The sequence below is a fragment of the Ptychodera flava genome, chromosome 6 (assembly GCF_041260155.1).
Source record: "Ptychodera flava strain L36383 chromosome 6, AS_Pfla_20210202, whole genome shotgun sequence".
NCBI classification, from domain to species: domain Eukaryota; kingdom Metazoa; phylum Hemichordata; class Enteropneusta; family Ptychoderidae; genus Ptychodera; species Ptychodera flava.
The window spans coordinates 42,917,925-42,945,088 of NC_091933.1; the positions used below are offsets into that span (position 1 = coordinate 42,917,925).

The window sequence follows — 27,164 nt, forward strand, 5'->3', positions numbered from 1 at the left end:
TCACATGGACAACTGTTTACTCAGCTCGGTTACTCTAATAATATAATTGTTCTGAAAAGGGGGATGTGAAAGAAATAAATTTATTTAATTCTGTAACTTCATAGCATTGTTCAAGAATTCAATTAGATGAAACTCTTGTGATTTAGGCATTTAGCTTTCGATAATGAAAGCACTCTCACTTTCGGAAATCAAGGGTTTCTCCTCATCAGTTCCTCATCCATTTTGTTCCAAAGATAAAACATGTTCTAGCACTTCAATAATCTCTCATTTATATTTTCAGACACTGTTAATGCATCTTGATTTAGAAAATGTTGAATAAAATTACAGTGAAGTCAATGGGACATCAACAGATTCCACATACAAACAATGTTACCACAATGGAACTTTAAAGGATCTGATATCATTCACCCTTTTCCCCTTTCAAAATCTTAGATTATTTATTCCACAACAGAACTTTGAAAATACTGACTCTTTTATTTTAATCAAGAGATGATGTTCTGAAGAAAAACACACTCACGTCTCTCAAAAAACAAATGCAAGAAACGTTATAAATCTTTATAACCTGATTTAACAGTGGAAAGGATTGCAGTGCATGGCAAACGCATGAAATGCTAGTATTTCTTGTATCATTATAAAGTTGAGATTTACAGTGTTTTTTAAAAGGGTTATGTAACAATGAAACAAAATGTTGCCTTTTCACGAATTTAAACTTAATGTTGATATTTCCAATGCAAAGAAAGCTAATTTGATTTCAACCGTTTTTCATGACACCTGAAAAGCAGTACTAGGGTCACTTGTGATGATACGTCTATGATCTACAATGTATTGCTATTAATATGGTATATACAGCGAACAGTAATAATGGTCGTATGAGAAAACAGTTGAAGGGAAAATCAGCGAACTTAATTTAATCATAAAATAGAAGAACACTGCCTGTTGCTTTCCTTACTTACATCACCGATTAAAACAAAACTATTTTTACAGTAAACATCACAGTAATAATACCTATACTTGTAAAAGAAGGAACACAAAGTTTGTTTCTTTCTTGCAAATATTAAATGGACAAGGTATGACAGAATGATACACTGATTACATCTTAAATTTGCAGAAAAATATCTGATCATAGGAAACACTTTATATGTGACATATACACAGTTTATGTTCAATACATATACTGTTCAAATGTAAATCTGCACTGACATAATTATAGTTCGCTGTTCATAAGCAAACACAGTGGCTAAATTATGGTATTTTATGGGAAATTTGCAATGACTAATTTTGAATGGAATAAAAAGATGAGATCCCATAGACTATGTGACTACAACAAATCCTGTTTTCTCTGAAACAGTAAAGAATGAGATCTTTTCCAGTTTTCATCATTACAAACCAATACATTTTGATAATGATTACATGTAACAATAACAATACACCAGTTGACACTTACCCCTGATGATCAGTTGCCCTTCATCCTCATCCTCGCCGAGATAGTTCTTGACCACGCACTTGTATTTGCCACCATCTCTGCTGAGTACTCCATCAATGAAGAGGTTGCCATTCTCCAGGATTGTATAGCGCCCTCCAGTGGTGACCTCTTTATCATCATGGAACCAGGTGAACTCTGGCTTTGGAGCAGCCTCTGGATTGCAGACTATTGTGACGTTGCCATTCTTTGCAGCTGGCTGGTTCTGCACCATTGGATTTTTATCAAAGGAAGGTGCAAGGGCTGTGGGCAAATTACAATGTTTCAAAGCAGTAAGTCTACATGGGAAATAATGACTGTACCAGAGCTATGTATATACCCTCAAAGACCTTTTTTAATTCAAGGGTCTGCTCCGATAATTATACAACCAGTTACCTATATACATGAACCCCTTTAGATGTTTTTTCATTTGTTAAAAGGTCATGTTTTCTGAAGCTATTGGGGAAGTTGCATTCTGAGAACAAAAGATAGCAACTGACCTATATACTGAAAGTGGTATTCTCAGCGTGGTCAAAACCATTAGATATAGCCCCATGTACTGCCAAAACCATGTTTCATAATTTCTTGATCAATGAAGACATGGAACCGAGTTTTCAAGAAATTTCAGAGGAAATTCAGCTAATTGTAAATTTATATCAATCATCGCTATTCAACAGAGTCTTAAAACTATGTAAACTGGGGAAATTTATCATGAGACTTACCAAGAACTGTGAGTTGGCCTGTGGAATAGATCGCCCTCTCTTTGTTCAGTAAGGTATTTGAGGCTTGACACTGATACATGGCACTGTCGTCTTCTTCTAAGTTAATAATACTGAGTCTTTTGAAGTTATTACTGAAGCTGTGCCTTGACCTCGTTGTCAACTGTTCTCCGTTACGATACCATTTGTATGATATTGGTGCTGTCCCCTCGGCCTCACACTCAAACACTGCGTTAGTCTGGATATCAGCCTCCACATCCTCAAGTTGTTTGACCCACTGAGGAGGAGCTATAAATCATTTCAGGAAGACACAAAAGCCATGAAGAGAAATACAAGCAGTGACACACACAGTGCTGGATAGGATTAAACTAGCTCAGATTCAGCTAAGAATGTTGTAACAATGAACATTAACAGGCAAGGACAGCAAAAATATTGATAGTGTGCAGAAAATATTCACATTAAATATTCATACAACACATATGTACATACACAATACATCAAGCAATCATCAAAACATGGATTTCTATAGCGCCAAACTCCAAAACACAGTTGTGTTCAATGGCGCTTTTCAGACTCAGAGTTGTTCAGTATACTCTACTGAACAGAAAAGTTATGGTGTTCTTCTTGAAAGTATCAATAGTAGGTGAACTAGTGCACTTCTAATATACAATGAATCTTTTAGGAAATATGCCTTTCTGTCAGATTGTGATATTTTGTATACTAATATGAGGATGGTGACTTCCAGCACTTTTACCATCCCCTCCCCTCTGACATTTCCCATCCACAAGCTGGGTTTAAGGGTAGGCATTGGGTTGGCTATATGTTCCCAAATGCCATACCTGAATCCAATATCCTTCTCAGTATCAGGATGGACACTGCTGAACATTCACCATCCATACATAGTCAGACCAGGATTAGGGCATGGGTGTGCTCAGTGAATGCCTAGTGGTGACTGTTTTAATATAACATACCTCTGACATCAATTGTACCAGTTGATGAAGAAGTTTGTTCCTGGGCGTCAGGGTTGTCTTCAGGATAGTTTGATGCGGTACACTGGTAGTTGCCTGCATCCTCAAGCTGAATGTTTCTTAGAATCAGAATTTGGTTTTGATTATCATAGGTTGCTGATCGTGGAATGGCCTTAGACTTTGGTGCCACACGTTGCCATGACAGTCTGGGCACTGGACTGTAAAAAAAAACAGGAAGAGTTGCGGAATAAATATACAACTTCTGTTTCACACACTGCTGTGTAATAGAAAGCTTCTCACTGAGCCAAGTACTTCCTGTACTTCACAAAAGGAAGGGTCAAAATGTTGCAAACAATACTCTATTGTCGCTGATCTCCTTTCCTTACACAAGAGGTGTAGCATGCTATTAACTGTCAAAAAAACCGTCAAGGACAGTGTGCTCATATTTAGTTTGAATTGGTCCATCAAGAAATTTTTAAACCATAAAAACAAGAATGACAGAAGTAAATAAGGTCTGAAACTTTAGGTACTGGAGGTCAACTTTAGGAACAGGCTTAGCAGAGGAATGTTTCAACACAGTCCTTCATGGTTTCAGCAGGTCTGCCAATATGTATCAGTTCATGAACAATGACAGGAAATGACTCAAGGTCAGTGGAGTAGCCTGTTTCAGTCACTGCCACCACTCCTACACATAATAGGTACACTGCATACAAATAGGTTAGAGATTACAGAATCTCCAACTCAGATGTGTGGGCTGTTTCAGTTAATGCCACCACTCCCGCACATTTGCAGGATTTCCCCTTTTTCTTACCTCATTTGCATATTTTTGACACTGACATGTTCATTTGAACAACGTCACATCTCAACCCCTGGGTCTGCCTGTACACCAAATACTGTGATGGTAGGTGCGGCAGTTTGGGAGATTTTGCGTGTGACAGACATACATCTGTACATACATACATACAGACATACAGACACCACTGACTCACCATGTAAGTTCTTTTTGGTATTTATATACATACCAAATATGAGCTAAAAAAACTGTTAAACAACTGTCAAATAGGTCATTCAAAATTTACTGTGTCATTGCATTCAAAGTTAATTGTTGATTAAATTTTCAAATTAAGATCTTGCGGGGTTACCAGTCAACTCAATTTACTCATAAACTTAATGGTATTTCTCTTCACCCAAGTGTTTTGTTGGTTTTGTATTTTACAGTCCATGGCATAGAGTGTGCTATTGAAGGCTGATAGGTAATTGTTTCTCAATCACTGTTGTTGTAAAACTGGGTCTGCAGAAGTTGTGAAAGACAGATGAGGTGTGCGTTCCCATCAGGAAATAGCTACTGTAGCTCATAGACACCGACAACAGTCACCGACTTTCTCTACCGTCTCTGGTATTAAAATAAGAATATTTTGGTCGATCTTGGTAATTTCCACTGCTGCATGCATAATGTATTATGTCTTCAAACCAAGTGTTGGTCAGAAGCTCATTTGAACACACAGCTCTGAACCAAATTGATCAGGACAATGAAAGCTGAGTCAGAATGAAAGAATGACCTACCTTCCTTCAAAGAAGCATTCCAACTTGACATCATCACCTTCCAAGACGGTCTGGTCCTGTACAGCATGTGATACTCGTGGTGCTTTGTAGCCAGTAACTGGTGATATCAAACACAAGAAATATCAAAATGTCAAAATAATCACATTAGTCCAGGTCAAAGGTGAAATTGAGAAGCAATTCAGTACAATCAACCAGCTACTTTATCGTTTCTCAACAGCCACAAGAATAAATGCTACTTGAACCACCCCTCCACACTCTCCCTGACTTGGTCACCTAACTCAGTCCTTCACGTAAAGAACCTCACTGTTTAAACATTTCTATCTACTTGAAGTTAGCTACAGCCCTGCTGGTTAAAGGCCTCACTTTTACTGTAGCTTTTGAAAACAACAATATATGTTTCACCAAAACAGTCAAACTCAATGGACAGACATACCAGTTCCTGATAAGCCTTTGACGATTAGTGTTTTGAAAGTCAAAATTTTATTTTTCCCTCAGAATAAACTCAGGGATGGCAGCCACCTTGAATTTCAAATATTGGTAAATGTTGGGTAATGTGTTTCTTCAGTACCAAACCTTGCACAGTTTGACCCCTTATGCTTGATTTGGTGAGGAAATGGTTGAAAGTTTCATTGAGGAAAGTTTGACTAAAGCAAGAGCCAACTCAGAACAAAATTCACGATTGAGAGACATTTGAATGAGTTTGGAAGGAAGAGCAGATTTTGACTTACATGTACTTGACAAAACGGAGACCTGAACGGGTTTGCTGACTCTCAGATCCTGTCCAGCTCCAGTTCCTGCTGGATCAAGGGAACTCTTTACTACACAGTAATAGTCACCAGAGTCCTGCTGTTCCACTTTGGCAAAGTACAGGTTTCCATTGCTGGCAACCATCACACGTCCACTCTCACGTACAAAGTTGGACTCCACATTCTTGTACCAGAAAAATGTCAAATCTGTCAAATATTGAAAGAAATAGAATGTCCTGTAAATCTTACTAATGAAGTTCAACAAATATTTTTTTTTTCAAACCAAAGCAAATATTATTCATGTTATGGTATTTCACCATGTTGCTTACAGAGGGGCCTCATTCGTAGTCTGTATACTTAACATATTATCAACAATACAATTTATTTATATCGCAAGCGAGACAGATGTTTTTCTAAATATTTCTAAACATCAAATGACAGGCTAGCCATTTCATTGCTCATTTTATAACTGTTATTTAATATTTAATACCATATTTTTTGAAGGTTTCATAATTTTTCTGCATGACAAAGATGCAACACCAAAAGACATTAGTTCCATCCTAGGATTCTTTCAAACAGAAGTAACATCGTGATAATTTTGTGCATAATTATCATGGTACATTTTGATTTTCAGTATTTTAGTTTGGCTATGTTACTTGTCTAAATTGATCATGCTAAAAATGTTTACACGTGTTTGGTAGTGTAAACTGAGACATAATATCATATACAATGCCATAGTTAAAGTTGCAAAGAAAATCTTGGCATGGCAAATGGAAGCGTTGGAATGGCAAATGGAAGCGTTGGAATGAAAACATCAGCACAATGGAACTCCATTTGATTAAAGGATGTCAAATTTGATGCCCAGTCATATCAAATACAGAGTCATTTACTACAAGTGTGACTTTTCAAAGCCAACTTCAAGCAATGTCTAAACCTAACAAAGGCTAATGTTTCCTTTGTTTACCAACATATTTTGTTTTCACTGCATTATTTCCCTTGCCGTATGGAGCACACGGAAAGGAATATCCCGAACAAAATTTGTAAGTGCTCTTCAAGTTCCCAGTGGTGAAAACCTTCTGATTTCTTAAATAAGTATATGATAAAGGTAACATAATTTAGACATTAACAAGACACAAAAAATACTTTTTTGAAAAAATCATAACAAGCAAAACGGAAGGTGATAAATTTTGTAAACTTTATGAAGTAACTTCTCATAATGATAATGCTATTTTACTAATTTACATGATGTTTGCATAATATAGTTATTCTGTATTTAAATTCTATGACTTATCAGTTGCAATTGGCAACAGAGCAATGCACAGTAGCAATGATGGCACTATTAGTGACCTTTGACCTTTATTTGAATAATCCCTTGCTGAGCATGAATTGATAGTAATGAGTAAATGAATGGCCATTAGCATTGTCAAACACACATTGTATCCATACCTCAAATCTCAACCATACCAAACTCTTGAAACATGCCAATGTTTGAGTATGAATGAAGTTTATGAAATTCAAGCTCCTTTACAGTACCATAGTTCCAGCAGACATCTTTGTTCAGTTTTCACATTCACATGCAAAACATATGAGAGTTACATGTAACTGTGGCCAAGGCATGTTGATTTACACCTTTCTTTCAATATGGTAAAGCACTGATATGACATCACACACGGCTGCTACTGCACAGTCTGGAATAACATTCAGCCTATGTCATCATCGTCAGCTGATTTCAACTCAACTACTTTCCATTCTGGTCACCAAATATCTTTTTCTCATCATCGTTTACCAAGTTTCATGGCTTTTCTCATCATTTTGTTATGTTTTATGTCCAGAAACTTGAGGAATCAGAATTAGTGTAAGTCAGGAGTTGTTATACAACTGCAGCCATGTGTCATGCAAGAGAAGACATCTCAAAGTCTATCATGTTTGTAGCACAGAAATTTGAAAAAACTATGGATTATCTAATTTGTCACAGGGCAGTGTCAGAATTCTTTCCATAGTTTTATCTAAACTCCTGTAACACTGAATGATGGAACAAGTAGGACAATGGCAAATATTCATCCACAGGCTACGAGACTGCTCATCAATGATGTACTAGAGGGATTATTATCATTTTTAATATTTAATGTTACACATGTTCCTGTCTAGTTACATTATCAATGCATCACTGACTGGCTGATAAAGTCTTAAATGATAAAACTTCAGTCATTTCGACTTGGAAAAATGAAACTGTGAATTACTAGCCATCAAGTACACTAATCAAATCCACTTTGGAACAGATTTTACAGATTGGAATATTAATTTTCAACTTCCTCCATCAGTTAGGAGCAGAATCATAATGCCCAAAGCAAACCATCAGAACACATCTTTCCGTCATTTAGTTGGTGACAATTTTACAATTCTGTTGGCCGTAACTTTTGATGTATTTATCCAGTATATTTGTTTTTGTCTGCTACTCCAAATCATGCCTTAGTGTCCTGTGTTCAACTTGGAAATGTTGCCTTGTACTTGTGTAGAGTTCATTGTTACTGTTGACAAGTGAATTTTAGACCAGACAAGAAATACATCTGTTCACAGTAATATTACATATTGTATACAAATGCACTGTGTTGGTGAGGCTAATAATTTGTGATGGTGAAAAAATTTATATTTGTCCAAAAATAATGAAAACATCACCAAAAGTTATAATTACTATCCCTGAAACAGTTCTGTGAAAGTAACCCACTAAGATTGGATTATACTCTTTACTTTGTTAGCTATCATGTGAATAGTTTGTCAAGTAACCGTCACACATATCAAATTGACGTTTGACATGTGGCTAGTACCACAATTAATCTCCCGCACATTAACAATAGTTAGTTCCCTGTCAGTGTTCTGACTTGAAATACCAGTCACCTGACCCACACAGACCCTCATCACAGCCATATGTTTAGACTTTTCACAACTATGGGGTCATTGAGACCACCTAAGAGACCAATTGAAAACCTTTCCCCAAAACACGTAACATGACATGTACAAGTTGCACTGTGTCTACTGCATATATTAGTGTGCAAGATTGAAGAATAGAAAACATTTGATCAGCTGATGGTGTGTACTTCAAGTGCTCAATATCTAAGAACATGGCCATCATATCATACCTACTTTCTTCATACTTTGAACATTTTAGCTGAACACAATCTGTCAAGTACTGCTTTTTATCAATTACCATGTGTTAGCATTCTGTGTTACTTCTTTACACTGTTAGTTAATGTAACTGTTGACAACTTTTCAGTATTTTTGTAGAGTCTGTGAGTCACCGTTTCTTGGACTGTTTCCCAGAGCACATAAGATGTACCATCTATCTGGCTTGGCAGCGCTAATTCTATGGTAACATGTGCTGTAGTCATTTACCAACATGGATTAATTTGTCAATGACAAACAGCCTGTACCACAAGAATACTCAGTGTCTATGTTGGCAAGCTAAATACAGGGTATTCCAACAGCCTCAAGAAATCAGACCAGGAAACTGGCTCACAGAGAGTTCAGATATACTGAAGAAATTGTTAACAGTTACGGTTTGTGGCCTTTTACAGGATCAAGAGTTGCTATCATTTCATTTCAATCGTTACAGGTAGTCTGTACTATGATTTCATTTATGACATATTGTTTTTGTAGTTTTCTGTGTTGGAAGGGTATAAATTGCTGACAGTCATGACACAACTATTTGCACTAAAATAAATAAATGCACAATTTATTTTGTACCTCTTTATTCACATGTAATTTTTCTGAACAATCTAACACCATGACTGTGATGACTGGCACCAGTGAGCTGATATGTTTTGTATACAGCAAGGACAAATCTTATGTCCCACTGAATGGTTCTCCACCAGGGAACATTAATGGGGTGGCCATCTCTCTCTTTTTTAGGTGTGGTCTGTGTCAATATGCAAATGAAAGAGCCATTTCCAAAGTGGTAGAATATGGAAATTTGATAGGGATATGCTAATGGTCAGTTCTGTGAAATATGAAACTGTGGAGAATACAACAACAGGACAAAACATATGGAACTGAAACCAAATGACAGCAACTTTGATCCTATTATAAATGTTTTCCTTTCACTTTTATTAAGGCTGTAGTAACTGTATCCTTTGACAGCTTTTTTCAATAGTTTTGATCCATGTATCATGATCAGGTTCATGGTCAACTTCGTACAGTATTTTGAAATGCCCAGTATTTAATTCGTCAGATGTAGTGTGTCAGTGTGTGATGAGCATTGCTATTGTTGATATTTGGATTAAAATGCAGACCTTAATATGATCATCAACACTAACAATGCAGGACACACATACAGTCCATGTTGACAAGCTGAGTACTGGGTATTTCAACACACTATGGGATCTACACCTAGAAACCGTTGCTGACTCATGGATGTCATGCAACAAACCTGAAATAAGTTGTCAAAAGTTACAATTATAAGGCCTTTACATGTAACAAGAATCATTTCAGTGAATACAAATTTTATTCAGACAAGTGCTACCAAACCAGGTCATTCCAAATGCCTGTTTTATACTTTTTTAGCAAAATGATGCCCTGCCACCTCGTTTACTTACATTTCTTGATAGAAGCTGTAATTTAAGTTAAAAAAAAACAGGAAAGACAGCAAAAAATTCATAAAGTCAAGGAAAGAAGCTGTAAGCAAATATATTGTGAATATATAGTTTAGTATTGTTAGTGACCTTTTCTGGTACCCTTTGTGCTCCATATACAAAACCCACTAAATGACAAAAAATGCCGTTCCAATTAATCAGAAAAAGGAACAAAGGATTAGATCTTGAATTACAGTATTATGTTACAGATACTATGTTGGTTTTTTGCATGATCCAATATTTATTGTAAAAATTTGTGTTGAGAGTCGGATGAAATTTATCTGTCACTCAATAATCTGTGCAATGATAAAACTAATTACATTTTACCACAGGCTCTAAAAGTTCATATCAGACTTTGAATACACTCATGCACAAATCTCTGGCTAATGTCTTAATTCATGTCTCTTCTAAAACAGAAACTTTTGATGATTTCTTGCCAGACCTGATGGTGGTTTTCTCAAAAAACATTACCCATGTGACTTTCTTTGATGTTTTCCATGGTTTTGTATAATGCAATGACATAACATTGAAATCCTTCTTGGAGATGTACCAGATATTATTTCATGTTCTTAATCTAGTATACTGTTTGACAATATATCAATGAATGTGGTATCTCATAGTCCAATCTTTTAATTCATACCTATGCTATATCGGTACACATGCTTTTGTGAAGTACTGTTAGATACTGGTATTCATTCTTTTACTAATCAGAAAATATTGGAGACCAGACATGCAGACCAGAAAAACTGGAAAAAACAACAAAAATTTACAGCAACTATCTCTTGAAAGTTTATTCAGTGCAAAGAGGTCAGTCTCCAGCAGATGTAAACCAAATGGAAGAATTTTGAAAAAAATGTGCAAACAATCAGAGGTCAAAGCAAAAAGAAATTTATGAATTTATAATTGTGGTTTCAGCCTCAAAAATGGAAATTATTAGGGCAGTGCAATGTTATATCAGCTGGAGCAAAATATACCGATGTGTGCATTTGAATGCCAAGTACACTCACAGGATTTACAAGCAGTCTAGACTTTCATTCAATGTGAAGTTATCTAAGTAAGAGCTCAATAAGCTGTGACTTTTGATATGTTTTCAAGTATTCTTCTCCTCTCTGTAAAATGCAGTTTCTTTTCCTACACCCAAATTTTCAGTCAAAATTCCATGTCTTCCACTCATAATGTCAAATGTTATCATTTACAACTGAATTCTAGATGAGACTGGAATTTATCAATCAACAATAAGATTATAAATCATCTGCAATGTGTCGTATTAATATTGCTAATATTTTGAATTTCATCATACTTCATATCTGATGAAGAACAGAATGTACTCATTGCCCTGAACAAAAATTGCCTGAAAATATTATCAAATTTCACAGCTGTTGTCCGTATTCATGATTCATGCTGTACCATACAGATGTGTTCAATCATCAAACCACACACCCAGTATTTACCTTATCACACCATTCTGTATATCACCATGATTGGCACCCTACAATATAAAACTCAATATCATGTCAATATTACCTGGAAAGGCATCTGGGGGTTGGCACTCCAACATAAATCCACTATTTTCTGTTGCTGTCTTTGGAGGTTGTGTTCTTGTTGAAAAGGGATCAACATCTGTTGAGAGAAAAGAAAACCTGAGTTAACCATTCTTAATATTTTAGGAAATGTGATCAATGAAAAGGTAGTTTGGTAAATAAAACCATCACACAGGTTTCTCCTGGTAAATTAGTTTTATGACATTTTTTGGCGTTGTTCTCCCTATGTCCTCACTGTAAATTATCGTTACAATTTCCTACGTACAAAATTTGACTTTATGTCAACACTGTCCAGAAATCAAATTCTCAAGAGTTTACCATAATTAGGTGTGCAAAATTTACAAAGTTATTATCTATTTTGAATTTTGTCTTGCTATATTTTTACCATCGATTCTTTACAATGTTTGTGTTTTGTATGTAATATTCTTTGTAGATTCACTGATTTGAACTTTAATCTTCACTCTTCGGTAATTTCTGTGACTGTATGTCTCATACCATATATCTCATAATGTTTTATAAGTGAATTTAAATACATTTCACTGCATATCTTTGATGTTGTGTTGAAGACACCGAGCATAAGCGTGTCAAGAGCAAACAAAAACTATCCAAAAAAATGTGGCTAATTCAGGAGAGATTACAGTACTTACATCCAAAGAGTAAATCAGCTTCTCTACTGATCACAATACCAAATGTGTTCTCAGCTTGACATCGATAAGCACCAGAATCCAAGCCATCTCTTGGGTTTCCAATTGTCAATCTTCCTTCCATAAGAGTCAGTCTGGTGTCGCCCAAGATGTCAATCTCACTTCCATCTTTGAACCACTTGTAGCTTGGCCTTGGGTAACCATCAGCTTCACATTCCAACGACACACTGGTCAGATCAGAATCCTTGTCAAAGATTGTGTCTTGTGGCTCTCGGACTATGTGGGGTCCCCTCGGCGTCTGATCTTCTTCTGTAAATGACAGATATTAAATGGAGGTTATCGCATGTACATGAAGCGACATGTGGATGAATGCAAAGGAATAAGAACAGGAATGTACTTTTTATTGATGACAAAAGTTGTTACCTTCCACCATCTCTGATTACTTTCAGTACATAAGATAATGTCTTGTTTATTCTGATGACCTAAATGTGATGCTTTGCTATGATGCTAAATGCCATATACACTCACTGGTTGTTTTGGTATAACACTTATTAACTTATTATTATAACACTTAATATATATAAATATATCCATGATACAGTCTCTAGGCATGTGCCATCTACCCAATATGACACACCAAGATGATGTGGGCAAATTGTTTGATTTACATGTAAAGACATAAATTTCTGCAGTTCCTCAAACTGATGCAAAGTTTCCAGAGCATACATGTTTGTTAGAGGACATACTGATCTCCAGTATTGTTCCAGGAAAAAACATGAAAAAATAGCAAACTGGTGGCTGGATGCATCTTAAAACCAATCACAAAATAAAAGGTCATACACTGCTAAGTCATGGTGAACCTGGACAGACCTCATCAAGCCAGAAAAGAAAGCCAGCTGTGGAAAACACAGAGTGTTCAATGATCTGAGAATATACAGATTTCCTGACCATTCTCATCACGTTTTGTCCGCCCATTTACTTTACAGTGACTGACAATGAGTTCAATTGATATGCTGAAGTTATCACTTGGCAACAATCATTAGTTTGTCACCATTATGTCTCTTTAATTGTTTCACAACTCACAACATTTGTCTTCTTCCTCTCAAGTTTATAGACTGCTGCACCCAGCTTACTTTTCTTACTTTCTAATACTTTTAATTTTCATGCAGGTCTAGCATCAAGCCTAGGTTTTAATAACCAGTCAAATTCAAACAATCATCCAGTCAAATTCAAACAATCATCCAGGCACCCAATTCCTTTACAAATACTGATCTTCCATGTATTTCAGAATACCATTTTGTCTCTACATACTATTACTTATCAACATCTTCAATTACTTATTATGTACAACTTATTTTGAAAACACAAAATTGCCACGTCTTTGCCATCGAGCAGAATACAAATTCTTGATGAACACAGAAAATTTAGTCGTAGAATTATTCCTCCCTCCATGGTTTCTCTAAACAATTTTTTGAAACCACAAGATATATAATTTTCAAACATCTACTTTTAGAAAAGAATGACATGTGCCAACAGTCCTTATTCAACAGTAAGATCTGAAAACCATTACTAATTGAAATGATTTCCACCTTTCTGAAGGTTTATTACACACATCAATAATTTATACGTCAATTATTGTTTCATTTCTACATGTTGTTACAACACATTTGTGCTGTGAAAGGAACATGTGTTTGCATCATTAAACACTGAGTACCAATCTCCAAGTGAAATTTACATCTCATCTGATACCCTGACTGAACAGCTGTGCATTAAGGAATGGACAAATGAGATCTTGGCAAGGGTAGAGTTGAAGCAAAAACTTTGCAGAAAATACTTGAAGTGTCAAAATCACAAATGGTGAAAAATTATGAACAAAAATGGTCAGTTTTTCCCCAAATAAGCCATATTTAAAGAAAAGATCCTGTCCATTCTCTATCATGACAGGTGGATCTCTTCAAATGATAAAGTAGGTAATTTGGTATTGTGTTATTGGAAAGCAAAACACCACTTAGCCCTATGGCTTCTGGCTGGTCGACCTCAGATGACCTCAAAGTTCAGGACACGGTACACAGGCCAGGCAAATCTATCCTTTGGTAGTAGGGGTTTATGGGATATCAAATGTCCATAGTGTATCCTGTGTAGAATGCATATGACATCGTTGGTAACTGATATCTCTGTAATGCTACACTTCTGAAAAGTCATTCCTTCCTACAGTGTACGGCTAATCTTACAAGTCAACTATTGCATGAACATATGCAACGACTAATTGGCCCGGCCCCTCATTATCCCCACCCCCAATTTAAAATTTGGTGGAACCCTTTTGTTTTTTCAGCCTCTGTACAGAAGAAAACTGAAATGAAATGAGTCAGTGGATACCTCTGACCAACCATCAAATCTGGTAAAATTTGTACACTATTCTCATCATGTTTGGTTGAATTGGTTGAAGTGAAATACATACTATCACTTGATGCCATACATACATCTAGGGTGATTTTTTTTTACTTTCTATCATTAACATAAAGGGGAAAATCAGAGTGTATCAAAGGACAGGTATCATGGAATTTGAATATTTTACAACATTCATACATGAATGCATACATGATAGTAGCTCTTACCAACTATTTCACCTTTAGTTGTAGCACCGATCACAAATGACGTCATTTTTCTTTCATTAATGTGCATAAATAAATATTTGTCGGCATTTTCTGCATAAATACAAAAATAAAACCTGCTAGTGTTACAATGGCTACTAAAAGTCACATTTACTCATATGAATTTATGGCTCAGACTACAAGCTGCACCAACAGCATTGCATGCAACAACAAAATTTGTCCAAATTTCAGGCAGTGTTGTCTGATATTGAACGTGTGCAGCTGTATGTAGTAACAAACCTGAAATCTTGATCAATGCTATGATAATAAGTCATTTGATAACTGATGATCAAATGAAATACACTGGACTGCAGTAACTCTAGCAAGATAGATAAGGTATTGGGAGAATGCCGGGATCAGCACTGTGGACTCATGGTAGTGATGATAACAGCACTGTGAACTCACGGTAGTGATGATCACAGATCAATATAAAGCTGATATACATGTATCAGCATTGAATAGTGGGTCAAAAAGACATCATATATATATATATATATATATATATTGATTTCTAAAAATACATTGTCGAGAACCCAGGAAACTGTAGTATTCTGCTGCAAATTTCTGTACAGATTACTTACACTATGGTTTAAAAAAATGTAAATTATAGCGGAATGTTTGAAAGATATGTGATTGAATATCTATGATGAAATAATCAAAGATATGAATGTGTCTTACCCTGGATGATTGATCAAGTTTTAATGTTAATAGTGAGCATCAATCATTAGAGCAGAGTTCTGCTTTGCAGTTTGCACTGAACTTTAAAGGCATTCCATATTATCCTAGATTTCATGTATTGGTATAGATGGCAGACTTCAAGCTCCATGGTTTATTGACACAAACCTCGAACAAGGCAATATGAAACTACATCACAAAGATGTTTGTCATTAGAGTTCTATATTTATGCAGCTCTCACTGGTTCATATTTACTGACTCACTCAGAATCTGTCCCATTATCATCCTCATTACATGGACTGCAGTTTACTTGATACTGTTGAAGTTGGACTGAATTGAGACAGCCTTATCATGGGTAGACAGTTCAACGTCTGGGCAGTCACGGACATCGTTCCAAGTGTTTGGTAATGCTGTGTTAGAATTTCTGCAGCTCTTTCCATAGCCTGAAGTGTCTATGTGTTGATACAATATTTTCTCAAAATATATGATAAATATATCAAACACAGCACTGCATGGATGTGAATGCAAAGTGCTGTGATACAAAGTTGGAAAAGTTATTCCATTGCATTCACATGCCAATTTTATTTTATTAAAACATTACACGGGTCTGTTAAACAATAAATTTTATCCTGATAACACTTGTACTTGGGTGGGAAAGTGCCACTGTAAAAATTGCCGTCTCTGTTAATTTCTCTGTTTTGTTTTGTTCTGTTTTGAAATTTTTTGTATATTTTTATTATTGTTATATTCTGCGTTTGTCTTTTCTGTTTTCAATTTTGTATGTGTAACTTGTTAAATGTGTGCTTTTGTGGAGGGTTGCTTTTGTATAGGTGTTAGTCACCTGTGCGACTCATCCTGATTTCATGTCAAAGCTTAATAAATAAAATAAAAAAAAAAATAAAAAAAAAAAAATAGATTCAAAATGAAAAGACTTAAGCCACGTACATCTCCATAATTGACAAATTCAAACATTTATTGCAGGAATCTTACAAAATTTTCAGTATTTTAAAGACCCAGACTTTTCCCAACTCTCACTAACTCTGCTTGTGCAATGGGAACTACTGGTAACAATGAAGTGTGTGTACAGGTAATGGGACTGCCTGGTACATCAACCTCAGGCTTTGTCATTCACTATGCAAAGAAACGGAACCTGCCACTTATTGATACGAACACATAATGATAGTAAAATCTTTGATATGGTAGCTAGTAAATGCCATATTAATCTTATTGTTATAAAAAATTTCTTGGTTCTTGATGACTGTGTCCGTCACAGAGGACCATCTTTGTTTGTAAAGTAATATATAAAGCACAAGTCTGATGAATCTAAAACAAGATTCAAGGTTAATAGACAGTGGATCCAATTAAATTAAATTCATTTCTTTGTATGTATGGAATGCTATTGATTCTTATTTCGATAATAAACACATACTTTTGCTTTCAATGATTCAGAGAGAAACAAAATATCATGACCACCATATGGAACATCACAATTATTTCAACATTGTATTTACAAGAATGGCCAGTGTGCTATTTACCAGTATATATTAAGTAGGAACATATTGTTTACAAACAGTCAGTCATACTGGTATCCCATCGCAAGATTAATTTAGAACACAGTGTCCAACGACAGATGTTGATTCTAGGCAACTGTAGCTGATTCGTACATCTGGATTGCCATAAGATATGGTAATAAACGATATTAGCATTTTGTGACTATCTTGTAATAACTAGTCAATTATTCCACAAAGTAATTTTTAATATGGCTGCTAGACTTATATCAAAATGTTATGATGTAAACTACTTTTCAGAGAAATGAGTGGTGGCATAGATAGCTACAAGACTGCACTGACCGATCTGCTTGGCCATCATTCCACACTCATTTGCATAGCAAGGTTAAGGTATATTGTATCACAGAGTGCACAAAATCAAGAGAGTGCTACAATATTTTGAAAGCATCCATGCTCAAAAGTAACTGGATAAAAAGTTTTTGAAGTTTTCATTCATGCAGAGTACACTTTCTCGATGTACCTCCATCAAACACAAAATTTTCCGCTTGTCATTACCAGCTGTAAAATTTGAAACAGCACTAGCTGTTACTAATAACAACTCAATTCATGGCCAGACATGCTCAATTGACTATATCAAGACTGTATGTATGATGACACAATAAACATGTAGTGTATTTGATAAATAGTAAGTGCTGACAAAATTGTCAACAGCAGTGTTTTTGTTGAGAATGTTACCCTGGAAGAGTTTAGTAACTGGGATTCCCTTGTCATGTTGTAAGTTTCATTTTGGAATATCAATACAATAATCCAGGATATTGGAAATGATATCAGAGTTCCCACATCTAGTCATGTAGTCATGTACCTATCTTCTCAAAACTTTGTAAATATGCTGGTCTACAGTATCACAGTTACTGAGACTTAAAAGCATTTCCCAGACATGAAAAATAACTTCAGATAAAATTTGCCAGTGTGCTATTTATTCTCAAGTTCACCTGTACTGACATTAATCCAACAAAAATGCAAAATGCATATTTTGGCATTAGCAAATTCTTACAGCTTACAATACTCTATCACCTTAAGTAAATTACCCACAAAACTGAAATTTCCCTGACTAACTTACTGATCAGTTTGCCTTAAAGGGACAGTACTGCTAACTTTTGATGATTTTTCCACTATTTTTATTTTTAAAGATGTCTCAACCATAATTTTCTTGTTCTACTCCCAAAGCATGTTGATATATACAGTATTCAGCTTGTCAACTCAGCCTGTACATGTGTAAACTGTGTTGTTATTGTTGACGAGTGAGTTCTGGTCTGGATTAGAATTAAGATGTTAACAATACAATGCATTTTACACATATAGACACCATTTTGACAAGCCTAATGATGGATGGAATGGGGGAAGAACTTGCCATTGACATATCAAATAACAATAATGAAAACAAATCATCAAAGTTAGCATTACTGGTCCTTTAAAAATCACATTGATGTATCACTTATTGGGGACAGTCTTTTTTCCCTGGAGAAAAATTACACTGATAGAAGGATAAATCCAAGGAAAATATCAAGATATATTCCAATATTCATTGGAAGTATTCAGAAGTGTTGTAAATTAGAGAGAATAATGTTCCTAATGGAAAAGCATGATCAGTGGCACTTCAAGCTAGCATTTCAAGAACTTCAATTATATGATATGTACCCATATGAACATTAATTTCACGTAACAGTGACAAATTGTTACTACAGGGTGTGGCATGATGAACTAGTGACTCAAAACCAATGTCTGATTGTCAGTAGTTTGTGTCAGCGTGTTTGATCTCATCATTTGTCTTTGTCTGAATTACACTCTGCAAGGACAAATTTCAAGGCCAAAAACATGTTTTGGGTGTACTGACAACTTTGAACTTTTCTAATTATAGTAACAATAATTTTCTATTTATAGTATTTGACATATTCATGGCGTTTTGAAGATGACACAGAGATACAAACTTTCAAGTCAGTCAAAAGAATGTACCAAAAAATATAATGTTATTATTAATACTCTATTGGTCTTCAAGAACATATATTTTAATACTCTATTGTTCCTAAGCACTGTAGAATATTGAATAATATTATTGTTAATTTGAATTTGACATTTTTTAAATTTCATACAACCACATTCCCCCTCTCCTTCAAGTCACCATTACATAACACCTACAAAGGTGTAAGTTAGATGACAAAAATAGCAGCACTGTAAAGCATTTAATTAATATGACTTATGACAGGAAGTTATGGCTGATACAAAGACAAACCCTTACTCAATGCAAAACATTTCCCAAAACACACAGGTACAGCTTACTTCTATAAATGCTCCAACCAAGAACCATGACAGTTGTTTACTAGATTTGATTCATGTTATTGACAAAGTCACAGAACCTCTTATTAACCACAGTTTATATACACAAAAATGATTTCCACTTACAAATTTCTAATACATTTGACAATTTTTACTCTTGCAAAATTTTCTTTCTTGAATTACTTTTTGTAATTTTGACATTTTAGATTCAACATTTCTGGTTTAACTGCTGGGTAGGATAAATTGCAAGGCTACAGTTCTTTGTTATACAGCCTTGAAAACCTGTGATTTCTGAGCTCAAAGGATGGCACGGTAATAGGGGCCTACCTGACAACCTGGAGGCCAACACAAACACTGAGGCCAAGTGAATTCAAGGAGTTTGGTTTGGGTCCTACACAGTATGTGATGTTAAATTGAGATATATCATCAATTTATTTGGAAAATGTTAGCAACTATTGAAAATACCAAGATTTGGTTATTATTAAAAGTAAATATGGTGAACACAATTTTTCACAAAATCCTAGAAATGCTATATTCCTAATATTTTTTGACCCTGAAAGATATTGATTTATGTTCATACAACAAACCTGTCACAAGTTACATGTAATAGACATTTTAACTTTTTGTAGACAACAGAACATAAATCAGTTTTGATGTGATTATTTACCATTTTTTAATTGTTTCAACACACAGTAGTTGTGTTGACGACTTCACTATCCATGACATGGAGGCTTTAGTACACTGTTAGTCAGAGTGGCTGTTCACAATAACCACTGAGAGCAATAAATATAGAAACATGTAAATATAGAAAATGACGTGTGAACACTGACGCGGATGTTGGGCTGTTGCTGGCTATGTCAAACACAGCAATGGAAAATTATGTATTATGTTACTCTATGTATTCTTGAATACATGTGATACACTCAAGTAAACATGGAAACAGCAACAAAACTTTCAACTATTCCTCAGTAGAATTTACAACAAGGTTGTCTTGTATTGTAAAACCTGCTTGGAAATGATATGCTATGTATCAGTCCTGACATACAACTGGCCAAATTGAAAGGACGAGAAAAAACTACTCTGTTACACACCAATTGTATTATTGGAAGGGAGAAAATTATGAATAAGAAAACAAGACATATCGATGGTTGAACCTGATGGAGCAGTCATACTACTAGAATGATTGTGATATGGTAGTCAGCAGTACAGTAGCTGTGTATTTGATATTAATTTGACAAACCATTTCATTCATCAGAAACTCTGGACCACAGGTATTTTCACTCTACTTCATGAACTGCATAATTTTAACATGATAAATATTTCTTTTGGGAACAGAGGCTGGCAGACCTATCAATTTGGTTTGAGACCCAAATGAAATTTAATTCAAAAAAAATCACGGCACCTGTCAAGATTACAAAGCAGAGTATACAATATAAAAATACAATGTAAAAATGCTTCAACAGTTTGGGGCTTTACAAGGAATTTATGGTACATCAGGTTTTGAAAGCATTAAGTGTGCAAGATGATCATCATATATTTCAATGTGCAAAATTTTTTATGAGAAAAATTCATATGAGGAAATATAACTTACGGGCGAGGCATGATACGATGTACACAATTACAAGAATTGCACTCTTGATGGAAGCCATTATGGTTTCAACGCACACAACCGCCTTCTGTCCACGCAGCCTACCTGCAACAAACAAAGAAAAGAAACAATTACTGGACCTTGTACTAGTTTCAATAGAATGTGCTGACCCCTTGGTGACTTGCAACCGTTTACAACAAATTACATATATGATTGGTCTGTTTGTTCTATGGAAAAGAAATATGGGTAGTAGATTAAAATATAAAATATTTTAGAATGAAAATCATGCTAGATTTAGTAAACAAACACGGAAGAGACGGCCACCTCCATACATACCACTGTGATTTCAACAAATTAAACACCAGCATTACATTTTAAAATCTGTACAGGGAAACATTTGTCTGGGCTGAGTTACCGCTGCTTCTGATTTGAAAGAGCCTATTGTGCAGCAAAGAGTCACTATCAAACACATGACATCACAGACATGGTTTCAGTTGATGTCCATGAAAGCTCACAGTTCACCACACATATGAAGTTCCCTCTCTCTATATAGCTACACTGCACCGTTGGTTTCCTGACGACACAAAGCTTGTATCACTGAAATGTTACTTTGACATCCCTGTTAATGTTCCTGACCCCTGCAGTTTACCCTGATATGCAAATGAGTACTGAGGTGTGTACGATGTACATTATTGGTTGAGTTGAATAATCACTCACACATCACTTGTATCAGTGTATCCTTGCACCAGGGTCAGTAAGTATCCCAGGTCAATGTATATGACCAGAGATAGTCCGTGTTCGTACATGTGGGAATTATTGCATCTCTGAATTATGTCATGAAGCATGTCAGGAAAAAACAATTAGACTATATAACAGAGATGTACAAACAGAATTTCCAATTGGAGGAGTTACAGAAATTATCAGTATTAAAAGACAAACATATGTTTGTACCAGTGAAACCTGTCTAAACCGAACCCTGTCTAAACTGGAAACCAGTCTAAATTGAACCCTTTTCCCAGTCCCATTCTAATAGAACTCTATGTTAAAAGGACTTCTATGAACCGAAAACCTTTCGAAAACAAACAATTTTCTCAGTCCCTGAATGGTTCGGTTTAGACAGGTTTCACTGTACCATGAATCTGAACTTTGATTGATGATATGAATTTATAATGAACCAATGAGTTATTGATTTCTTTCCCAAGAAAGATTTTCCTGTTATGTCTTTCAATGACTACACTTTCTAATGTAAACTTGGCTAATCCTAGGACTCAGATCCAGGCACAAATGACAGGTATGCCCCATCAATCATTTCCACCTGTCAACAAATTTTACACATTTACATGCATAACATTTCACCACTAAGGGCCATGGATAATTAAAACATGTTCACGGTAAATGAAACTAAGTGCGTTTGTCCTCAACCCCCCTCCCCCCTCCCCAAACGAAAGTTTGGAAGTGCAGAAATCCAACCAAGCCTCATTCTGTATCTCCATACCAGCAATCGGTGATTACGTCGTTATGAAATCACGCATACGCTACCAACCCCCCCCCCCCAATTTCCTCTCTAAAATCAATCTCCAAATATCCAAACTGATTGTTACGCTATTTTACTCATGCACCGATTCACATGTATGTCAAAAGAATGCTGGTGTAGCACCAGTGCCGTACTGGCCTGGTACAACGCCAAACAATGGTAGCGCGATATTTTGCAATACAGAAAAACGTGTAGCGAGATGTTTGATAGGAAAACTTGTAGTGTGATTTTTGTGCACGGTAATCGAAATACAGCCAAACCCCCTCCCCCCTAAACACAGAAGTTGCGTTTACCGTGCACATGTTTTAATTATCCACGGCCCTTAATGTTACCAATTTGCATATTTAATTCAATTGTAATGGATTCACAAATTTGAAATCAGAATCAAGGTCTGTATACAGGCAGACAAATTCAATCTATTCCATCAACCAATTTGAATCCATCATGGGAGTGAAATTAACTCATTCATTTCTGAGTTAATTACTGTCAAGTAATAAATTTGTTTACAGGAAGCAAATTCATGGAACAAAAACAGATGCAGATACAGATATCTAATGGAAATGACGGCTGACTTCATAACATTCATGCATATATACATGTACCCATTTTCAATTACCTTTGAGACTTAACTTATTGATAGAACTGTTTGCCAGTTTATGATAATTTTTACTGCCAAGGAAGTAAGGGAGCCTTATGACTAGGATGGCGATAGCGGACATTTCCACCTTTGTTCGTAGTTTGCTGTTCTTGTCACCTCAATGGTTGCCTTACACCAGAACAGCAAAGAATAAGCAAAGGTTGAAATGTTGCTATGGCCCATCTCTATATCTGATTTTAATCAGAATGGCACACATAAATGCAAATGCATACAAAGAGCTGTTCATGAACAAAGTTTTTGTGGAGTAAAATACTTGAAGAACAAGGACGTGGGACTGTTTGTGATGTAGGAAAGTAATTGGACAGAAAATACTTAAAAGACAAGAGACACATCAAAATATATGAGAATTAGGAATTAGACATGACATAATAAAAAAATTGTTAACTTAACAGAATGTGAGCTAAACAGAATTTTGTAAGGTACACTGAGACACGAATTTCAACTTGATTAAAAGAGATGTACATAACCTCTTACATTGAAAATACAAAAAATAAAAACACAATAAGTTGACATACAAATTTCTGATCCAGATGATTTTGCCTGGTACATGTAAGTGGTATATTGACCCGAAATGGGGTCAAACTACTGTGCATTGCAACTGCTATGATTGAAATGCAGGAAAGTTCTTGTGTCAGCAGAATACGTTGAAGATATAATATTTCAAGTGAAATCTACAATTTCAAAGCTGGTCATGTTACAGAAAGGTTATCGTTGAATTAATTAATGAATAGCAGAGGCACAACCAGCCCAATGGAATCAACTGTTATAATTGTCACTCATGACTATCTATAACCACAGACATTGGTGCTGTTCCAGTGTTTGTCTGGAATAGCCTGACAGCAATCCCACATTATGCATTGGTATGTTTCAGATCAATGTACAGTAGTGATGTCTTGCTAAAATGTCAACAGTATTTACAGCTCCCATAATACATAATGTATGGCATGTATACGTGATAGCTGTGCTTTAGTTAAGTTGGGAAAATTGGTACATGATTTGGAAATGTGTCATTTTTTTGTTGTCCCTAAGATCTGATTGCATTTATACACCATGAGAAACCCCAGTGTCATGACTTGGGGAAATTGTAACCCCAGTGTCATGATCTGGGGAAATTGTAACCCCAGTAAATTCTACCCAGGGGTACCAGGTGATACCATTTTCTAAATGAAATATTTGTCTACGTGAGGCATTTCAACTTTGCAAACTTTCTTGATCATTTTTGGATTAGCTGAGGTTCATACAAAAGTACGAAGAGCCTTTCACAATGTAGAATAAGTCCCTCTCTGTAGATATGAAAAATTAATGTTCAAAGGGCAAATTTCACCGAGAGACAATACTGTACAATTTAAAAGGTGAAAGAAAACTGATTGTCATTTGAGGTTATTGCTGGTGGCACTTGGGGATGTCCTAACTAAACATGTCCTGATAACCAAAGGTCAAATCTGAACAGCTTCCCTCGCTGTCTCATTAAATGCAGTATCCTATCATGTATATGCTTGGACACAACTATTCAACTATATCACCTGATGAGTAGCATAAAGATGTAGTTGCATGATAAAACCTCAGTATCATTTGATTAAATATGATGTCAAGAGTGCAAAAAGACTGGAAATAGAAGTGATAATCTAAATTGTGTTCATTTAATTTAATATACTATAAATCATTTTGAGTGGATTCCCACCTCTGCACAGATAACAGTCTGATCTATGCAGAGATGTTTGTTCTGACTGCTGGGGTCATATCTTAATTAGTGTACAGTGTTGTTCACTTTAATGTGCAACACTCTACATGTGAATACAGTGAAAAGATGGAAAAAGATTGGCCAATGGCAGCTGGCAGACATCGGGAATAAGTTCACAAGAAATCTCATTGGCTGCATCTACAAAGCTTCATGTGTGAAAAGATGGAGGAAAGTTGCAAGATCTTCACCACTGTTTAATATCCTGGGCCTTCAAAAACATTCCTGATGCAAATGTTCTTATTGAAAGTTGTAAAGTTATTTTTTATCGATGTCACACTCAAAATCTTGTGATGTACTGCAATGTTGTCAAATTTATTTTATTGTTGTTGTCAATTATATTTTATTAGTTTTATAGCAATTTTTTTTAAATTTAATCTCACTATTATATTATTATTTTTTTACTATACTTCATCCAGAGACAATGAAGTTGTGTAATAAATTTACTATTATTTATTAAAGGAGGAATGACAGTATTGGTTACAAGCTCATGACACACTACTGAGTGTTTCTAATATGTACATTGCCTGCATTGGGAATATTAATCTTAACAACTATCATATGTTTTCTTGAAGCTGACCTCTGTCAATCACTCTCATTACTTGACTATCATTGAAAACTTCTCATTGTAAAATCAACAAGTCATCACAAACTGTGTTACCATCATTACAATTTTAATGCTTGCAAAATGAACAGAGTTTTGATTCCCCTTTCAAAACAAACAAAGAAATTACCTTCCCTAAATTGCAATTTTTATAAATGAGGGGTTGTCGCTAACAGCAAGCAATGCCTTGATTACCATTAACCCTTTTCCTGCCAGACAGTATCACTTCCCCATCAGCCAAGTCAGTAAAAAGCTGTATTGAGCCAAAACATGACGTATTTTCACCCACTTGGCTTAGTGTGCTATAGCATCTTATGTCCAAAAAAATCAAGTTTACAGTATTTATGTTTTCAACAGCTTTCAAATGTACAGTATTACGTTGAAATACACCATATGGAATATGTTGTGTTTCATTTATTTTAACCATCTTGACCTGGTGGTGAAATATGGACTTGGCAGGAAAAGGGTTAATGCACCATTACAGTATTGAGGAGCTCACATGTTTCATCACCTTAAAACATTTTCAAGTATCAAAACTGTAAAGGAGTACAAAATCCTTACTGAAGTTTCTTTGCTGAATTTGGTATACCGCTGTGGTTTTTATATTCAAGCCAATAATACAATTGGACATTCAAAAGACCAATACACAAGTTACTGTAAGTCAGTTTATTATACAAAGCAGTATTGTAAAACATGTCTTTAGCTCGCATCCTTTCTTAGCAGAGATAGCAATGTCTGTCAATTCACTAATTTAAGATATCACTCATTTAAAATTTTCCCTACATGAGTACCGTACTTCAGTATGTCTCTTTTAGCTAATCTGACAACCTTGTTATTGCAACGAAAACTAGAAACACTAAAACCCATGATGCCCATTCAAAGTGTTTTACAGTATATCATAGATACCTGTATTATATTAATTAGTATTAATGCTAATATATGTGCTGATCTACCTCTACCCTATAAGCCAATGACTTTGACCCATATTTGTCACTGGTTGTAGATAGTTTTTCAAAAATCAAAAATTTTATTTTCTTTATAGACTTAAAACAAGGTTGGCAGCCATTTTGAATTTTGCAAGTTCTTTCTCTAGTACCAAATTTTGCACTTTGATCTGTTAATTTTATTGTTGATTTGGTAAAGGAAGAAATGAAAGTTCCAGCAAAAGTTAATGTCTTTCACTTTTTTGAGGGACATGCTACCTTTGATGGGTCAGTCAGTATTACAGTAACTGTGATTTTGAATACTACAAAGTACTGGTACACTCTTATCACTGCCTTACAATTTATTTGGGAAATCTACGGTACTGTGCAAGATAGCAAGGATACGCCACCATAGACTGCAGTAGCCCTGCATACAGGTCTGTGTGTTCCCGCGTTATACGGCCTCCACCACGGTGGAGGCCGTATAGCGCCAAGAACACACAGACCTGTACGCAGGGCTAAGACTGCAGTAGCATGCAGTACATTGCTTCACAAGCTTCTGCATTTCTGTCATTAACCAGCATGTATGCAGAATTTAAATACAATGGGTTTGTTCTGTTGTTCTTCACGGTCCATGGACTCAAGCGTGAGTCCGGGCTGGTTGAAATGACGGAAATGACTAACAT

General features: G+C 35.5%; 2 protein-coding genes across 5 annotated transcripts in view; one reads left to right on the forward strand and one right to left on the reverse strand.

The window, feature by feature from the left end:
• Window positions 1-27,164, forward strand: part of LOC139135890 (actin nucleation-promoting factor WASL-like) — a 570,409-nt gene that overhangs the window by 414,956 nt on the left and 128,289 nt on the right. The gene's annotated exons all lie outside the window — the stretch shown is intronic.
• The window catches only part of LOC139135887 (contactin-5-like), a 39,903-nt gene that overhangs the window by 11,555 nt on the left and 1,184 nt on the right, over window positions 1-27,164 (reverse strand). Inside the window, exons 2-10 of one of the 3 annotated variants that reach the window (XM_070703657.1) lie at window positions 21,025-21,126; window positions 12,269-12,574; window positions 11,605-11,700; window positions 10,045-10,059; window positions 5,438-5,662; window positions 4,710-4,806; window positions 3,150-3,364; window positions 2,182-2,466; window positions 1,445-1,723 (exon numbers count right to left, since the gene is read on the reverse strand). In XM_070703657.1, coding sequence (XP_070559758.1) covers window positions 1,445-1,723; window positions 2,182-2,466; window positions 3,150-3,364; window positions 4,710-4,806; window positions 5,438-5,662; window positions 10,045-10,059; window positions 11,605-11,700; window positions 12,269-12,574; window positions 21,025-21,082 — 1,576 coding nt within the window. In that variant the 5' untranslated portion in view covers window positions 21,083-21,126. Of the gene's footprint in view, window positions 1-1,444; window positions 1,724-2,181; window positions 2,467-3,149; window positions 3,365-4,709; window positions 4,807-5,437; window positions 5,663-10,044; window positions 10,060-11,604; window positions 11,701-12,268; window positions 12,575-21,024; window positions 21,127-21,357; window positions 21,649-27,164 lie in introns of those variants that run through there. The other 2 variants (XM_070703659.1, XM_070703658.1) reach the window with 2 other exon arrangements.